General features: G+C 39.1%; 1 protein-coding gene across 2 annotated transcripts in view; it reads right to left on the bottom strand.

Moving 5' to 3' along the window:
* The window catches only part of MYO1D (myosin ID), a 350,887-nt gene that overhangs the window by 92,763 nt on the left and 237,771 nt on the right, over positions 1–20,353 (bottom strand). For both annotated transcript variants that reach the window (XM_030862141.3, XM_060290464.2), the window contains exon 21: positions 12,748–12,902. In XM_030862141.3, coding sequence (XP_030718001.1) covers positions 12,748–12,902 — 155 coding nt within the window. The remainder of the gene's footprint in view (positions 1–12,747; positions 12,903–20,353) is intronic.

The following is a 20,353-nucleotide window of genomic DNA, read 5'->3' as shown; positions in this document are numbered from 1 at the left end:
TAATATCGTTTCTTATTTCATTCAAATAATTGGACAGTTTTGTTTCTCAGCCAGGACCCTCTTCATCTCAGTCTGTCACGTAATCTTTGGTCTGTTTATGTAGAATCCAGGCTTTCTTGAATTTTATTCAGAATACAGTTAGTTTCTAAAATGTGAATTTTCTGTTATATTCCTTTTCAGAAATATGTTTGTTTTTTCTTTTAAGGCTATAGTCTGCACCTTTCTCACTGCTACCGGCTTTCGTTATAGGTCTCATAACTAAGGAGACAGTTCTGGTGTTCTCGCACGGAAGGGGCATACGGATTCTTCTGGAGTCGTCCTTAAAGTCCACCTGTGTATAGTTGGAATCCGTTTCTCCGCTTCTAAGCTGGAGAGCTGCCTTATGGACACAGCCTCGAGATGTGGTTTCGAAGTCTTTTACTCACTATGAAGATGCTGATCTGAGTGGGAACCCCTACATCTTGCTGCCTTGTCAGCCTACTGAGAAGGAAAGTCTGAAATTATTTCTAGTTTTTAAGTTGTTAAAAAACAAAACAAAACAGTAAAGGAAAAGCTGCCACCCCCAGCATACAACATACCCATGGCTCTTTCAGCCCACAGCTCTTTTAGTTGCTAATTTAATATCCTGAAATACCTATTCACTTCTGTCCCCAGATGTATTACATTGCTTAGAGTGGTAATCCTGCAATCGGTATAAGACGAGAAGTATTCATAAAGGGAAGGAAACTGTAAAAGAGTTCTTCCTTTCCTTCATACAGAAGGGGGACTAAGTTACCACCCTCTGGTGGGCAACACGCACATATTGGTAGGAAAGGGCTAGGAGTATCCTACGGCCAGACAGCCCCATCAGCCAGCCTCCGGTTTCAACAATTATCTACTGGGAGTCTTCTGAGTGCCAGGGATGTTCTGAACACTAGGGAAACTGCAGTGAAATAGAAATAAATAGAAGTAAAGTCTCTGCTTACATGGGGCTTATGTTCTAGTGGGAATATATGCAGTAAGCAAAAACTAAAGATACAGTGTCAGATGGAGATGAACGCCGCGGGGGAAAACTAAGCAGAGTAGGAGTCGGGGAGTTCTGGGGTGAGTGAACTGCTATTCTCTAGAGGACAGTTAGGGAGGCCTGATGAGGTGACGTGTGAGCAGAGGTGGAGGATGTACCTCTCAGGGGACCTCTGGTTGAGCAACATTTCTAGTTTCCTGTGCTAAGGAACGTTGGCATCTCTTTCTATGTTTTCATGTATATCTCTACTGGAAAGCAGAGGAGGGTGAATTGTGGTCACTCACTTTTCTGTCACCAGGAATCAGATGACTTCAATAATTATCATTTTAAGTGGCCCCAATACTCCATTCAGAAGATGCCGTAATTTAATTAACCAATCTGCTATACAGTTGACCCTTGAACAACACAGGTCTGAACTGCCTGGATCTACTTATACGTGGATTTTTTTCAATAAATACTACAGGACCACACGATTCCCCAGTTGGCTGAATCCACGGATAAAGAACTGTGGATACAGCGGGCCGACTAGGGGACTTGAGCATCTGCGGACCTCCTGCCGGTGGGTCCTTGAACCAATCTTCCCTCGGATTCTGAGGGACAACTGGAGTTGTCTATCTACATTATTTTCAGCTTTCTCTATTTCACGTAAATATTTTTAGTTGTAATATAAACTACTATGATTAGTAGCCAGGCATTCAAGGAGAGCAGTTTGGGAATACAGATTAGGAGCCAGGAAAACGGGTATCCGGGTTCAGGGGCAGAGGAGCAGGAAGGCGTGCGCATCGGAAGCACTGGACGGAGAGGCCAGGAGCAGAGGCCTTTGTGAGGCGGCCTCACTCCTCCACCTTCACCCCTGCTCAGGAGGCCTCATCTCCCCTGGCCCCTGTGGCCATAACCAACGGCCTGCTTCTTCGTCTGGTTCTACCCATAGTTTTAGTGTGAGTTAAAAAGAACATAAGCAGGGCTCCCCTGGTGGCGCAGTGGTTGAGAGTCCGCCTGCCGATGCAGGGGACACGGGTTCGTGCCCTGGTCCGGGAAGATCCCACATGCCGCAGAGCGGCTGGGCCCATGAGCCATGGCCGCTGAGCCTGCGCGTCCGGAGCCTGTGCTCCGCAACAGGAGAGGCCACAACAGTGAGAGGCCCGCGTACCGCAAAAAAAAAAAAAAACAAAAAAAAAACCATAAGCAAACTACAACAGAGAAGCAGGTCAGGCATTCAGTTAAACTCAGTAGCGGTGCTCCTTTAATTAAGCAGATGTGAAAGATGCTGCTTATGAAGAACAAGAAGCAGATGGCACTGACTTGTGGCTTTCATCCACAGAAACAGAACAGGAAAAATAAGAAGTTTCTGTGCCTAAGACTGGGGTTATACTGAGGTTTCCAGCATTTCCAGACAGGAATGCCTGCACAGCTGCTTAGGGCAGATGGGTCCTTTGACAGCTTAATATTACAGAGTTTCTGGTAATTCAGGTAACTCTGTAGGGTGGCCGGTGTGAGGCCATCTGTTTACTAGTGGGCAGAAAAGCTCACTACCGGTAGGTAGTCACTGCTGAGCATGAGATACAAACCGAAAGTCAAGTCAGCCATTTTCATAACCTCTGCAAAGCAAACTGGCCTGGGAAACCACTGACATAACCACCACAAAGAAACCTCACCTGAGCTTCATGTGACCGACACAATGGGACCCCAGAGAACAGGAGAACAGTAGTATTCCAAAAGGTTTTATTTGGGTTTATTTCAACTTATTCAATGCCATGAGATAAATCATTCACTTAGAAAGCTCTTTTGTTCTTTTCTACTTTTCTAAACAGAAAAGGAAAATAACCATGAATTTAGAGCCATCTATAATATACCTGAAAACTAGCTGCCGTTTACTATTTAAATGAAAAAAATTTTAGATAAATAACACATATTTTTGTTGCAAAAGGTTTACAGTGAAAAATGAATCTCCCTCCTATGCCTCTTTCTCCCAGTACCCCATCTCCCCTCTCCAGAGTCAAACACAGTTACTCATTTCCTGAATGTCTTTCTGGATATAGTCTATAATATACATAATTGTGTGTGTGTGATATATATACATGCACACATATATATGTCCTTACAATTTTTTAATTGGCTGTATTTAAAATGAACAAAGCGTATTAAAAGCTCTGAGAAGTACTGCAGTAAAGAAACCTGTTTAACTTCATCAGGGAATCCTAAATATTTTTGACTCTGGGACCCCTACCTATCTGCTTTGGTATAACTTCCGGTCTGTGGAATGTAGCCAGGACTTGCTGGTATGGCCAGATCAGGCGTTTCTGGAGGGCGTCTGTTCTGAATGGTCTGTGCTTGAGCCATGCTGGTTGTTAAATATTGTAAATGTCACCCCTTTGAATACACTTTATTAAAAGACTATCTTCAAATGTTTTAGAAAATGTGAAATGTGTGCGTGAGTTCTTGCAGAGGCAGAAATAATGGGTCCAGGTTAAGTAAAGACTGAAGGAGCTGAGAGAAAGGCTAATTTATATTTAGCTGGATTTAGTTTCAGATTAGTATAGAAGGAAGTGCCCGGAAAGGGCTGGCTTCAGCTCGTGAGAGGAGATGGTCACGAGAAATTCATTAGGTACAGGAGAAAGCCATAAGCTTTAACATTTTTGTTTTTAATCATGAAAAATTTCAAACATCAGTGCATTTTTCATCTAGAAGTTTGGTGAGTCTTTTTATTATAGCTTCCATGTCTCTACTTAACTTTTGAACACCTGAAATTTAGTTATAATAACTGTTTTCATGTCTGGGTCTGCTAATTCTAACACCTTTGTCAGTTCCGGGTTGGTTTCAATTGGGTGATGGCTTTCCCCTCATACTGGATTGCATTTTCCTGCCTATTTGTATGCCTGGTAATCTTTGATTGGATGCCAGACATTGTGAATTCGACCTTGTTGGGGGTGGATATTTTTGCATTGCTATACATATTCATGAGCTTTGTTCTAGGACACGGTTAAATTACTTGGTAGCAGTTTGATCCTTTTGGGTCTTGCTCCTAAGATTCATTAGGCGGGACTTGAGGGGGATCCTACACAGATCTCTAGCCTTCTCTCTCTCTGCTCCTCTCCGGTACTTTGTCCTGCAAACTTTAGCTTACTTGGTCTCCCCAGACACATGCCTCCATCTCCTGAACTCAGGGAGTCCTTGTGCTTCCTCTGGGTTCCCCCTGCACACACCATGGCCTGGAGCTCACCCAAGGCAGTGTGCTGGGGTAACTGTAGGGCTCACCCTGTTTGCTTTTCACCTCTCAGGAATCACTGTCCTTCACTGCCTGACATCTACGGTCTTGAAAATGGCTGTTTCACAGATCCTGTCTTTGCGCTGTTGTTGTTGTTTTAGGCATAAGGGTAAGGCTAGTCCCGCCCTGCCGTTTTAATGTAAAGTTTACTCCCGTATTTTCCTTTTCTCTTCATATGGCTTTCCTTGTTTCCTTTGCTCCTTATTTTCGTCTTGCCCGTGCACAGTTCTCTTGCTGTTTTCTTTCCAGCTCATTATTTGCTTTGAGTGGGGGCAGTTATGTGCTGAAATGCAGCCCTAGAAGAGGTGAGGTTGCCATGCTAGGGTTGTCCTACACTTTCAATTCAGGCTGTTGACCTCACGTCATCCTCTCTCCAAACTGCAGCAGCCTCTGCCTGCGGCCACTTCCTCCCTGGGCTGACTCTGTCCTTCCTCTTCACCTTCTACACACTGGGGTCAGCATGACTTAGAAGTTCCTTAGCCCAAAGGTGCTCTGGGTGGATCCCTGTTACCATTTCTGCTCTAATGATTATGGCTGGCAGCTGCAGGTTTGCTTCTTTTTTGTTCCTATTCCTATTTTACTGAAGATTTATGAAGAATAGTAAATATTCAATTTCATCAAATAGTACTTTTGGGTTCTATTAGGAACTATTATGTGAATAGATAGACCTTTCTAATGGATAACCATCCTTGTATTCTTAGGGCACAGCCCTATATTCAACTATATGCCAATAAATAAACACACAAAGAAGTGATTAAAAAAAGGAACTAAAAAAAAAATCCAGTATCTTGACAGTCTTCTCTTCCTTCCATTTATAAATTGTAAAGACATTTAAAATTCTTACGTATATTCAAAGCGTCCTGCGCCAGCCTCGTCGGCTTCCTCCCTGCAGAGCCTGTGAGCAACAGCCCTTCCCTCACACCTGACTGGGCCTCTGGGGCAAGGAGGTGCTGCACTAAAGGAAATCTGAGGCGCAGAGAAGTTAACTGCCTGGTCCATGATCACAGAACTACTGTGTGGCTGACAGCTCCAGCTGGGTGTCAGACCTGAGCCTCTGAGGTGGGAGAGCCGAATTCAGGACACTGGACCACCAGAGACCTCCAGGCCCCATGTGATATCAATCGGCGAGAGCTCTCCCACAGATCTCTGTCTCAACACTAAGACCCAGCTCCACTCAACGACCAGCAAGCTCCAGTGCCGGACACCCCATACCAAACAACTAGTAAGACAGGAACACAACCCCACCCATTAGCAGAGAGGCTGCCTAAAATCATAATAAGGTCACAGACACCCCAAAACACACCACCAGACATGGTCCTGCCCACCAGAAAGAAGAGATCAAGCCTCAACCATCAGAACACAGGCACCAGTCCCCTCAACCAGGAAGCCTACACAAGCCACTGAACCAACCTTACCCACCGGGGGCAGACACCAAAAACAACAGGAACTACAAACCTGCAGCCTGTGAAAAGGAGACCCCAAACACAGTAAGTTAAGCAAAATGAGAAGACAGAGAATACACAGCAGATGTAGGAGGAAGGTAAAACCCCAAAACAGACCAAACAAATGAAGAGGAAATAGGCAGTCTACCTGAAAAAGAATTCACAGTAATGATAGTAAAGATGATCCAAAATCTTGGAAATAGAATGGAGAAAATACAAGAAACGTTTAACAGGGACCTAGAAGAACTAAAGAGCGAACAAACAATGATGAACTATACAATAAATGAAATTAAAAATTCTCTAGAAGGAATCAATAGCAGAATAACTGAGGTAGAAGAATGGATAAGTGATTCGCAAGACAGAATGGTGGAACTCACTGCCATGGAACAGAATAAAGAAAAAAGAATGAAAAGACTTGAGTACAGTCTCAGAGACCTCTGGGACAACATTAAACACACCAACATTCGAATTATAGGGATCCCAGAAGAAGAAGAGAAAAAGAAAGGGACTGAGAAAATATTTGAAGAGATTATAATTGAAAACTTCCCTAATATGGGAAAGGAAATAGTCAAGTCCAGGAAGCACAGAGAGTCCCATACAGGATAAATCCAAGGAGAAACATGCCAAGACACATATTAATCAAACTATCAAAAATTAAATACAAAGAAAAAATATTAAAAGCAGCAAAGGAAAAGCAACAAATAACATACAAGGGAATCGCCATAAGGTTAATAGCTGATCTTTCAGCAGAAACTCTGCAAGCCAGAAGGGAGTGGCAGGACATACTTAAAGTGATGAAAGAGAAAAACCTACAACCAAGATTACTCTACCCAGCAAGGATCTCATTTAGATTCAATGGAGAAATTAAAACCTTTACAGACAAGCAAAAGCTAAGAGAATTCAGCACCACAAAACCAGCTTCACAACAAATGCTAAAGGAACTTCTCTAGGTAGGAAACACAAAAGAAGGAAAAGACCTACAATAAAAAATCCAAAACAATTAAGAAAATGGTAACAGGAACATACATATCGATAATTACCTTAAATGTAAATGGATTAAATGCTCCAACCAAAAGACACAGACTGGTTGAATGGATAAAAAAACAGGACCTGTACATATGCTGTCTACAAGAGACCCACTTCAGACCTAGGGACACATACAGACTGAAAGTGAGGGGATGGAAATGGATATTCCATGCAAATGAAAATCAAAAGAAAGCTGGAGTAGCAATTCTCATGTCAGACAAAATAGACTTTAAAATAAGACAAAGAACGACACTACATAATGATCAAGGCATCAATCCAAGAAGAAGATACAACAACTGTAAATATTTATGCACCCAACATAGGAGCACCTCAATACATAAGGCAAATGTTAACAGCCATAAAAGGGAAATCGACAGTAACACAATAATAGTAGGGGACTTTAACAACCCACTTTCACTAATGGACAAATCAACCAAAATGAAAATAAATAAAGAAACACGAGCTTTAAATGACACATTAAACAAGATGGACTTAATTGATATTTATAGGACATTCCATCTGAAAACGACAGAATACACTTTCTTCTCAAGTGCTCATAGAACATTCTCCAGGATAGATCATATCTTGGGTCACAAATCAAGCCCTGGTAAATATAAGAAAATTGAAATCATATCAAGTATCTTTTCTGACCACAACACTATAAGACTAGATATCAGTTACAGGAAAAAAACTGTAAAAAATACAAACACAGGCAGGCTAAACAATACACTACTAAATAACCAAGAGATCACTGAGGAAATCAAAGAGGAAATCAAAAAATACCTAGAAACAAAGGACAATGAAAACACAATGACCCAAAACCTATGGGGTGCAGCAAAAGCAGTTCTAAGAGGGAAGTTTATAGCAATACAATCCTACCTCAAGAAACAAGAAACATCTCAAATAAACAACCTAACCTTACACCTAAAGCAATCAGAGAAAGAAGAACAAAAAAAAGCGTAGTTAGCAGAAGGAAAGAAATCATAAAGATCAGATCAGAAATAAATGAAAAAGAAATGCAGGAAACAATAGCAAAGATCAATAAAACTAAAAGCTGCTGCTTTGAGAAGATAAAAAAAATTGATAAGCCATTAGCCAGACTCATCAACAAAAAAAGGGGGAAGACTCAAATCAATAGAATTAGAAATGAAAAAGGAGAAGTAACAACTGACACTGCAGAAATACAAAGGATCACGAGAGATTACTACCAGCAACTATATGCCAATAAAATGGACAACCTGGAAGAAATGGACCAATTCTTAGAAAGGTATAACCTTCCAAGACTGAACCAGGAAGAAAATAGAAAATATGAACAGACCAATCACAAGTAATGAAATTGAAACTGTGATTAAAAATCTTCCAACAAACAAAAGCCCAGGACCAGATGCCTTCACAGGCGAATTCTATCAAACATTTAGGGAAGAGCTAACACCTATCCTTGTCAAACACTTCCAAAATATAGCAGAGGGAGGAACACTCCCAAACTCATTCTACGAGGCCACCATCACCCTGATACCAAAACCGAAGATGCCACAAAAAAAGAAAACTACAGGCCAATATCACTGATGAACATAGATGCAAAAATCCTCAACAAAATACTAGCAAACAGAATCCAACAGCACATTAAAAGGATCATGCACCATGATCAAGTGGGGTTTATCCCAGGAATGCAAGGATTCCTCAATATACGCAAATCAATCAATGGGATAAACCAAATTAACAAATTGAAGGATAAAAACCATATGATCATCTCAATAGATGCAGAAAAAGCTTTTGACAAAATTCAGCACCCATTTATGATAAAAGCCTTCCAGAAAGTAGGCATAGAGGGAAGTTACCGCAACATAATAAAGGCCATATATGAAACATCCACAGTCAACATTGTTCTCAATGGTGAAAACCTGAAACCATTTCCACTAAAATCAGGAACAAGACAAGGTTGCCCACTCTCACAACTATTATTCAACATAGTTTTGGAAGTTTTAGCCACAGCAATCAGAGAAGAAAAAGAAATAAAAGGAATCCAAATGGGAAAAGAAGAAGTAAAACTGTCACTGCAGATGACATGATGCTATACATACAGAATCCTAAAGATGCTACCAGAAAACTACTAGAGCTCATCAATGAATGTGGTAAAGTAGCAGGATACCAAATTAATGCATGGAAATCTCTTGCATTCCTACACACTAGGATGAAGAATCTGAAAGAGAAATTAAGGAAACACTCCCATTTACCATTGCAACAAAAATAATAAAATACCTCAGAATAAACCTACCTAAGGAGACAGAAGACCTGTATGCAGAAAACTATAAGACTCTGATGAAAGAAATTAAAGATGATACAAACAAATGGAGAGATAGGCCATGTTCTTGGATTGGAAGAATCAACATTGTGAAAATGACTATACTACCTAAAGCAATCCACAGATTCACTGCAATCCATATCAAACTACCAATGGCATTTTTCACAGAACTAGAACAAAAAATTTCACAATTTGTATGGAAACACAAAAGACCCCAAATAGCCAAAGTAATCTTCAGAAAGAAAAACAGAGCTGGAGGAATCAGGCTCCCTGACTTCAGACTCTACTACAAAGCTACAGTAATCAAGAAAGTATGGTACTGGCACAAAAACAAAAATATACATCAAAGGAACAGTACAGAAAGCCCAGAGATAAACCCATGTACATATGGTCAACTTATCTTTGATAAAGGAGGGAAGAAAATACAATGGAGAAAAGACAGCCTCTTCAATAAGTGGTGCTGGAAAAACTGGACAGCTACATGTAAAAGAATGAAATTAGAACACTCCCTAACACCATACACAAAAAGAAACTCAAAATGAATTAAAGACATAAATGTAAGGCCAGACACTATAAAACTCTTAGAGGAAAACACAGGGAGAACACTCTATGACATAAATCACAGCAAGATCCTTTTGGATCCACCTCCTAGAGAAAGGGAAATAAAAACAAAAATAAACAAATGGGACCTAATGAAACTTAAAAGCTTTTTCACAGCAAAGGAAACCATAAACAAGATGAAATGACAACCCTCAGGATGGGAGGAAAATATTTGCAAATGAAGCAACTGACAAAGGATGAATCTCCAAAATATACAAGCAGCTCATGCAGCTCAATAACAAAAAAACAAACAACCCAATCCAAAAATGGGCAGAAGACCTAAACAGACATTTCTGAAAGAAGATATACAGATTCCCAACAAATACATGAAAGGACGCTCAACATCACTAATCATCGGAGAAATGCAAATCAAAACTACAATGATGTATCACCTCACACTGGTCGGAATGGCCATCATCAAAAAGTCTACAAACAATAAATGCTGGAGAGGGTGTGGAGGAAAGGGAACCCTCTTGCACTGTTGGTGGGAATGTAAATTGATACAGCCACTATGGAAAACAGTATGGAGGTTCCTTAAAAAACTAAAAATAGAACTACCGTACGACCCAGCAATCCCACTACTGGACATATACCCAGAGAAAACCATAATTCACAAAGAGTCATGTACCACAATGTTCATTGCAGCTCTATTTACAATAGCCAGGACATGGAAGCAACCTAAGTGTCCATCGACAGATGAATGGATAAAGAAGATGTGGCACATATATACAATGGAATATTACTCAGCCATAAAAAGAAACGAAATTGAGTTATTTGTAGTGAGGTGGATGGACCTAGATTCTGTCATACAGAGTGAGGTAAGTCAGAAAGAGAAAAACAAATACCGTACGCTAACACATATATATACGTATGGAATCTATATTAAAAAAAAAAGGTTCTGAAGAACCTAGGGGCAACACAGGAATGAAGACGCAGACGTAGGGAATGGACTTGAGGACATGGGGAGGGGGAAGGGTAAGCTGGCACGAAGTGAGAGAGTGGCATGGACATATATACACTCCCAAATGTAAAACAGATAGCTAGTGGGAAGCAGCTGCATAGCACAGGGAGATCAGCTTGGTCCTTTGTCACTACCTAGAGGGGTGGGATAGGGAGGGTGGGAGGGAGGGAGACGCAAGAGGGAGGGGATATGGGGATATATGTATGCATATAGCTGACTCATTTTGTGATACAGCAGAAACTAACACACCACTGTAAAGCAATTATATTCCAATAAAGATGTTAAAAAATTCTTACATATATTCGAGATAGAAATGTATCTTAGAACACATGCGAGGAAAAGAAAGCAGTTGATGGATTCTCGAACCAGATTCACATATTTCCACCACTTGTGGAGGCATTTAACAGTGGTTAGAATTTGAGAAACAAGGACTCAGACTGAGAAAAAATATTTCCCTTTCCCAGGCAAAAACTATTACTACAGGCATCCAAATGAAAGGTAAAGATTAAAATCCCTTTGATTATCCATACTTTGCTATAGCTACATATTAGGAGGAAAACAGGCCTGTTTATTTGAGTTATAGACTTTATTGTAGAGATGCCTTCTCCATGTCTTTCCCTTCCATTCTAAACTCTTCAGTATTTCTCTTACTTTATAATTATTTGGCAGATGGAAGGGAATTTTTCAAAGGCCTATATGTTTATTATTATCTTTTGGTAATTCCTTAGCTGGATCTTATTTTTTCCCACCAGATGACCATGAAACATTATTTTATTTATAGCATTTAAAAACATTTAATTATATAAGATATTTAAAGATCTGTTTTGATCTAGGATACAAGGTTTAAGAACATAAAATAAATGGCCTGTGCAGCTCACTTTTAAAATTATACTCCATACATTTATCAGTAAAAAGGAACACAGTAGAATTATACGTGCGGACATCAGATTCTAAATATGCCTTTGTTTAGGGAAAAGCCATGTCTAAACTTAAAGGAAAAGAAATACTCATGAGGAACTAGATTACTGTTGGCAACTTAGTAAATGTCTTTTAGGAAGAAAAGGAACTGGACACTGGGCTCATTTCTCAGTCCCTGAGTTTGGAGGAGTGGTCTCCTTCTGGCATCAGGGTGGTGGGGTGGCAGAGACAGTGTGCCACAACGGGAAGAACATCTGAGTTTGGAGTCAGAGAAACACCCAACTCCAAATACTCCATGACCTCCTTTGGGAAGAGAAACCCCATCTCTAAAACAACTCTAATAAATAATCAGACAAGTCACTTCTCTGCTTGAAATGATCCATTCACTGGTCCCCATCACCATCAGGGTCTGCTCCCCTTTTATATCTCTCACTTCAGTGTTCACTACACAGACATAAACAACTAACCCAGGTATCGCCTAGGGCTACTATGAAGTTCTCAGACAATGCCACGTTCCCTCATGACTCCACGTTTTTGCAGAGGTAATTGCCTCTTCAGAATCCCTTTAGTCAGAATAAGGTCATTAAGGTGAGTCTTAATCCAACATGACTGGTATCCTTGAAGGAAGAGGAAATTTGGACACAGTCATGTACAGAAGGAAGACCATGTGAAGACACAGAGAGAAGATGGCCATCTACAAGCCAAGAAGAGTGGCCTCAGAAGAAACAAACCCTGCAGACACCTTGATCTCAAAATCTAGCCTCCAGAATTGTGAGAAAATAAATCACTTTATTAAATTAAAAAAAAAAAATCCTTTTAGTCTTTGTGGACCTACATGTCATCCTAAACCTGCCTTCTCATTTGTTTATATTCATAGTAGCTATTCTAACTGATTATATGTGGGGTAAATGAGAAGCTGTGACAATAAGAATATAAAGTAAGTTTTCTGTCTTTTGGATTTAATTACATTTGGATTGGCAGTGAAGAAATCACCGTTGGGGAAATCTCTCATTGTTGGTTCAGCTGGAGGCTGGAAAAGTAGACGATCATCCCTAATCTTGAAACGAAGGCTGGATGCTAATTTTGCCTTCTGGGAAACAGATGATTTAAGTTTTCCTTAAGAAGGAAAATAACTTAGTACACTAAAATTGGCACAAAACAAGTTCAGTGAGAATTATGATGAAAGATATCATATATTTTCAACTTAGTTAAACAAAAATCAAACTTTACCTCTTGAAATGATTCACCAGGACTCCAACCAGCTCTCCAATTCGACTCTCGTGGGTTGGCTGTTTGCTGAAGAGACAGACGATGAGGTCTTTGTTGTCCTTTGTATGGAACACTACCAGTTGGTCCTTCCCATTGGAGACGCTCAGACCAGTCAACTGCAAAGAGACAAGGCATGGAAACTGTAAGGGTGGTTCTCAAAAGAATGAATTTAAACATACAGTTTGTAATGGTTCTACTCAGTAACTCTGATGACATTAATCCTTATCGAGCTTCATGAAACAAGCAGATGAAAGGAAATGATAAAGATAAGAACACAAATTAACAAAATTAAAAGCAGAAAAACAATAGGGTAAAATCGATGAAACAAAGAGCTGGTTCTGTCAAAAGATAAATACAATTGCTGAATCTCTAGTCTGAAAGAATAAAAGAGAGAAGACCTAATTACCCATATCAGAAATGGAAGAGGGGCTATTACTGCAGACCACATAGACATTAAAAGGATAATAAAGGAATATTTACAACCTTATGCACATAAGTTCAACAACTTTGACAAAACCAAACAATTCCTTGAAAGCCATAAACTACCAAAATTTACCCAAGAAGACATAGATAACCTGAATACTGCTATATCTATTAAAGAAATTAAATTTGTAGTTAAGAACCTTTCAAAAAAGAAAACTCCAGAAGGCTCAGATGATTGCCTTGGTAAATTCTACCAAATATTTAAAGAAGAAATAACACCAATTCTCCACATCTCTTCTAGAAAACGGAAGAGAAGGGAACACTTCACAACTCATTTTATGAGCACTGTCCTGATGCCAAAAATAGACAAAGGCAGTAAAAGAAAACTACAAACCAATATCCAATATCCTTCATGAACATGGATGTAATTAGAATGGCCAAGACATCAGCAAATCAAATCCCAAAATACATAAAAACAAAAATGCATCATGACCAAGTGGAGTTAATCTAAGAAATGCATAGCTAGTTTTGTATGAAAAATATCAATCAATGTAATCCACCATAGCAACAGAAAAAAAAAACACAAAGCTACACTATTTACAGTTGTCAGGACATGGAAGCAACCTAAATGTCCACTGACAGATGAATGCATAAAGAAGATGTGGCATATATATATATATATATACACACACACACACACACACACACAATGGATTACGCAGCCATAAAAAGGAACAAAATTGACTTATTTGTAGTGAGGTGGGTGGACCCAGAGTCTGTCATACAGAGTGAACTAAGTCAGAAAGAGAAAGACAAATACCATATGCTAACGCACATATATGGAATCTAAAAAAAACGGTACTGATGAACCTAGTGGCAGGGCAGGAATAAAGACTCAGACGTAGAGAATGGACTTGAGGACACGGGGAAGGGGAAGCTGGGGCAAAGTGAGAGAGTAGCAATGACATATGCACTACCACATGTAAAATGGATGGCTAGTGGGAAGTTGCTGAATAGCACAGGGAGATCAGCTTGATGCTTTGTGACAACCTACAGGGGTGGGATAGGGAGGGTGGGAGGGAGACGCAAGAGGGAGGGGATATGGGGATATATGTATACTTATAGCTGATTCACTTTGTTATACAGCAGAAGCTAACATATTGTAAAGCAATTATACTCCAATAAAGATATATAAAAAAGAAACCTATCATATCAATTGACGCAGAAAAAGCATTTGACAAAATTCAACATCCATTCATGATATAAATCTCTCAGCAAACAGGATTAGAAGAGAATTCAACCTATTAATGACATCTACAAAAACGCCACAGCTCACATCTTACAAAGTGGTGAAATACTGAATGGTTTCCCCAAAGATCAGGAGCAATGTAAGGATTTCTACTGTTACTGCTGCTGGGCAACTTCATACCGGAAGCCCTAGCCAGTGCCTTAAGGCAGCTTTAAATAAATTAAAAGGCATACAGTTTAAAAGGGAAGAAACAAATGACTTTATTTTCAGATTACATGATCATCTATATAGAAAATCCCAAGGAATTTACAAAATAGCTCTCAGAACTAATTAGTGGGTTTGGCAAGGTCACAAAACACAAGGTCAACAGACAAAAATATTTCTGTATACCAGCAATGACAAACTGCAAACAGAAATTTAAAACCAAAACCATACACAACTTCAAAACCAAAAATACTTAGATATAAATATAACAAAATGTGTGTAAGACCTGTAAGCTGAAAACTATGAAATGTTGATGAAAGGAATCCAATGAACATGCTGATGACAGGAATAAAAGAAAATCTAAATACACAGAGAGGAATAATGTGTTCATGGTTTGGAAAACTCAATATTGTTGAATACTGCCAATTTCCCCCAAATCGATCTATAGATTTAATGCAATCCCAACCAAAGTCCCAGCAGAATTTTTGGTAGATATCAACGAGCTGATTCTAAAATGTATATGGAAAGGCAAAGGAAGCAGAGTAGCCAAAACAATTTGAAAAAGAACAAAGTTGGAGGACTCACAGTAGCTGATTTTCTTACTATAAAGCTACAATAATCAAGACAATGTAATTGTCAAAAGGATTGTCAAAGGGACAAAAACATAGATCAGTGGGAAGAGAATGGAGAGTCAGATATAGTCTCACACAAATATGACCGATTGATTTTTCACAAAGATGCAAAGGCAGTTCAATGGAGAAAGGATACTTTGGACATTTGGGTAACTCAGAACATTTGGACATCCACATGCCAAAAGAAATAAACATTGACCTAAATCTCACACCTCATGAAAAATTAATTCAAAATGGGTCATAGATCTAAATGTAAAATGTAAAACCATAAAACTTTTAGAAGAAAATACAGGAGAAAATCTCTGTGACCTTGGATTGGGCAAAGATTTCTTAGAAATGACACCAAAAGCACAACTCATAAAAGACAAAAAAAAAACCTGTTAAACTAAACTTCATAAAATTTAGAACTTTTCTCTAAGAAAGACATTGGTAGGAGAACGGAAAGACTGCCCACAGACTGGGAGAAAATATTTGCAGAGATATATCTGATAAAGGACCTGTGTCCAGAATATATAAAGAACTCTTAAAACTCAACAACAAGAGAGCAAACAAGTCAACTTAAAATGGGCAAAAGATGTGAAGTCACTTCACCAAAGAAGACCTATAGGTGGCAAATAGGTGCTCAACATCACTAGGCACTACAGAAATCAAATTAAGACTGTAACAAGATATCACCACAAGCCTATCAGAATGGCCAAAATAAAAACAAAGAAGAAGAACAACAACAAAAGTGACAATGCCAAAGAGGACGTAGAACAATCAACTCTCACACATTGTTGGTGGGAATGTAAAATGGTACGATCGCTGGGAAAGCAGTTCGGCAGTTACTCAAAAAGTTAAACATAGAATTACCACATGAACCAGAAATCTCGGTCCTAGGCATTTATCCCAGAGAAATAAAAATTTATGTTCACACAAAAACTTACGCATGAATGTTTACAGCAGCTCTATTCATAACTGCCCCAAACTGGAAAGCACCAGGATATCCATCAATAGGTGAATAAGCAAACTGTGATACATCTATACAATGGAATGTTATTCAGCAATAAAAAGGAATGAACTAATAATACAAATCATTGATATGCATCACTACGGTTTATTTTCAAAGGCATTACGCTGAGTGAAAGCAGCCAGTCTCAGAAGGTTACCTACTACACGACTCCATTTATGTGATATTCTAGAATATAGCTGTCAGGGACTGGGGTCAGGGGGAGTCTGATACAAAGGAGTTTTTTGGGGGTAATGGAATGACTCTGTATCCTCATTGCGGTGGTGGTTACAGAAATCTGTGCATGTATTAAGACGCACAGACCTGTATACAATCACCACTACCAAAAGCCAATTTTATTTATTTATACGCAAATTAAAAAAATATAGCTCCTTGGTTATCTTGATCCCTAGATCTACCTTGGTCAATAAAGCAGAAACCCGAGTGATTTCTTGTGCAGTGGTTTGTTCTTCTATTGCAGAAAATACCAAAGTGCCACCTCCTGGCTGCCACAGGTGCTGTCAGTCTGGCAATCAGCATTGACAGGATACCCACTGGGGGCAATGCAGAGTACCAGGCAGCCTGGGGGTGGGGATGGAAGTACCAAAGATGCAGAAGGTATAATCTCTGTTCTAGGGGGATTCATGATCCAGTTGGATGAGTGGAAGAGACAAATACCCAACAACTGAAGAACACTTTAACAGTTCATACGTTTGGAAGATCATTTAGTCTCATGCCCATATATTACAGATAAGAAAACTGAGGCTCAAAGAAGTTAGCTGATTTGCAGACCCTGAAACTGGAACTCAGGCCTGCAGACTGACCCAGACCCATGTTCTTTCTATCACAGTAGGCTTTTCCAAATAACATGTACAAATGAACATAAGCTGTAAAAATAAGTATCCCTAAATGTCACATAAATAAATTTTCATAGGAGGTGAGTTCTTAGGTTGATTTTAAAGAATACCAGGGTCAGCGCTCAATGGAGAGAAGGGAAAATATTCAAGGAGTTGGAAATCATTTCACAAACCTACGTTAGATCATGGGTTTTCTGAGGCCATGGATAAGAGAATGTATCAATCTTTCTGACACTTAGATGATTTTTGTTTTGTTTTTTGGTTTGGTTTGGTGTACACTGGCTTTTTTTAAAGTTCCTTTTAAAAATATTTTATTGAAGTATAGTTGATTTACAGTGTTGTGTCAATTTCTGCTGTACAGCAAAGTGAGTCAGTTATATATATATATATACTCTTTTTCATTTCTTTTCCATTATGGTTTATCACAGGATATTGAATATAGTTCCCTGTGCTATACAGTAGAACTTGTTGTTTATCCATCCTATATATACTAGTGTGCATCTGCTAACCCCAAACTCCCAATCCTTCCCTCCCCCACCCCCAGATGATTTTTATATGAGTAAATTAAAAATATCATTTTCGTTTAAAAAAACATGTTACGTCTATGATCCTTCTCTCTCATTTATTTTATATACAAAATTCAAAATGAAATTTATGTAGCACTTCACAGGAGAGCTTGATTAAAGCCTAATAAAATGAGAATTCTAACAGCACTAACTCCGCCTGCATATCCCAGGAACATTAGCTGCAGGGGTCCGGGGAGAGGGACCGATTCAGCAGTGAATGCTGAAACCATCCAGATAGAAGGTCCCTTCCTGGATGCTGTCGGGCTACAGCAGAGGCGCCTATGACTTTTCTCAGCCACCTTCCCACCTCGGGGTGTGGAATTCCCTTCCTGCCCTTCCCTATTCCGCCCTGCCTGAGTGGCTTCACCTGGATGGGCATAGGAATTCTTCATGTGTGCTCTCAGTCCTATGCGCATGCCAGAGTCCCAGCAGAAAAGAGGGAAAACAGCACCTACTTTCCTCTGCTGCACAGATAATGAAAGATTAAGATCCTGTTGTCACCAAGGCAGGACAGACAGCATCCAGGATGTCTCTTGTGTTCTGGGAGACAGGATGCTAGATGGGAAAAAGCAGTGGAGTAAGGGATGACCTGCGTGTTCATCTCAATTCAACCGTGTGAGCCTGAGCGAATCATTTAATTTTGGGGGACGCCATCTGTCTCCTTTTCTGCAAAATAAGGATCCTACTAGGTGCCTCATCTACCTCATAAGATTGTGGCAAGGATCAAATAGGAGCAACTCAGAGGCATAAAAAGATAAATAAGCAAAACCCCCTGCCTTCAAGGGTCTTTACACTCTAAGAGAAGAGATGCCAGCGAAATCTGAAAATCTTTACACAAGTACCATGCCAAGGGAGGTACTGTATGCAAATACATTAGTTAGGGAAGGGATCCTACCTCAGTTATCTTCGGGCAGCCAGAACACACAAGTTCTCTGAACAAAAGTGAAACTCCTTATCAGGGCTTCTTCCCCCTACTAGTTGCCTTCTTATTTTTCATAATCTGTGAGATCTCTATGCTATGATAAATCTAAACCTTCCTCTTCTTTGGTTTTGAAGCTTTGAGCAGGGCAGATACAATCTCTGATGCTAATCTAACTCAATTCTCCTAGACCCTCCTCCTATGGAGGATCAAACAGTGAACATAACCAGACAAGTAAAAAGAACGTTATAACTTTCTAATTGTTAGTAAAAAGAGAATAAATAAAACTTGAACATAGCAACTAGAAAAGAAAAGAAGGAAACAGCACAGAAGTATTAAAAATGGAAAGCGTTCAAATAACACAATCAAATTTAAGAAAACAAAATTTGTCCGTTTCTATAAGAAATGTGAATGGGATACAATTCTTTTATTGGAGGAAAACGGGTCACGGATTAGGTCAAAAAAGAAATTTAACTATACTCTGTTTATAAAAGATGCGTCTAAAACAAAAAGACACAGAACAAAAATGAAAGGATGGACAAAGACGTACCAGAAAGAAACTAGGGATGGGAATAGTAATAACAGACAAAGCAAAATCCAAGGCAAAAAACAAAACTTTTTCGTTTTATATTGACAAAAATACAGCAAAAAATGAAAACCACCTTCTCCATGCACTGAATAACATGGTACTGAAACATACAAAGCAAAAATTATTCTTATACAAAAGAAATGGACCAAGTTGTGATTTTAGTGGACGACCCAGTGGTTGGCAGTTCAAGCAGGCAAAAAGCAAATGAGTGTGGAGAGTGGCTGAATAGTCAACGTATTTGATTATCAGTTACATGGAATTTTTACACACATGTATTGTGGTCCCCGAAACACTTACACATATGTATTATGTATTGGGCCAAAAGTAACGTTCCTCTCCCCAATTACAAAAAGTAGGATATGCACTGACCCTGATCACAGTGCAGTAAAACTAGAAATTATATAAAGGTTAACAACACAACCTTATCACTGAGAATTTTTTAAAAGAAGTATCTCTTTAGGCAACTCCTGGATTATAGTTGCAACTACAGACAATGAAGAAGTTAATGAGAAAGAGAATTTTACATCAAAATTCATGGATGCAGCCAAAGCTACATTCAAAGGAAAACACATTGCCTTAAATACTTTTGTTATTAAATAAGAAATAAAGGAAGTAAATGAAATACCAAAAACCTAGAGAAAGAGCAAAAGAAATCTATCAAGGTAAAAATTAGTGAAGATAAAATCAGAAATCGATGACTGAGAAAAACAATATAGATGATAAACCCAAGAGCTGGTTCTTTGAAAAGACCACTAAAGAACCAAACCCTTGTCAGGGTTTAATCAGGAAAAAACAAGGCAAAAACACAGATCTCTAACATGAGGAATGAGAAAGAGATTTAAGAAAAGGTGTGATGTCTTTGGAAATTATGAGAATAACATCTGTAATTTCCTATTAGTAAGTTAAGTATTTGTGAAATGCATGCTTTTACAGGAAAATACAAATTACTAAAAATTGACTCAAAGAAAGATGAAATAATCAGAATCAATTCATAACTAGGGGAATTTTTTTTTATGTTGGCAGAAAACACTCTCCTAAATGTTCCTGGGCACAGATGATGGTAGTATAGGCCATCAAGTCCCAGGTAATTCCTACGCTACGGAAAATGCTCTAGAACATAAACAGACACCATCCCGACTC

This window comes from Globicephala melas, chromosome 20 (genome assembly GCF_963455315.2).
Source record: "Globicephala melas chromosome 20, mGloMel1.2, whole genome shotgun sequence".
Lineage (NCBI taxonomy): Eukaryota > Metazoa > Chordata > Mammalia > Artiodactyla > Delphinidae > Globicephala > Globicephala melas.
The sequence above is the reverse complement of the archived record's forward strand: the minus strand, read 5'-3'. Positions and strand labels throughout refer to the sequence as shown.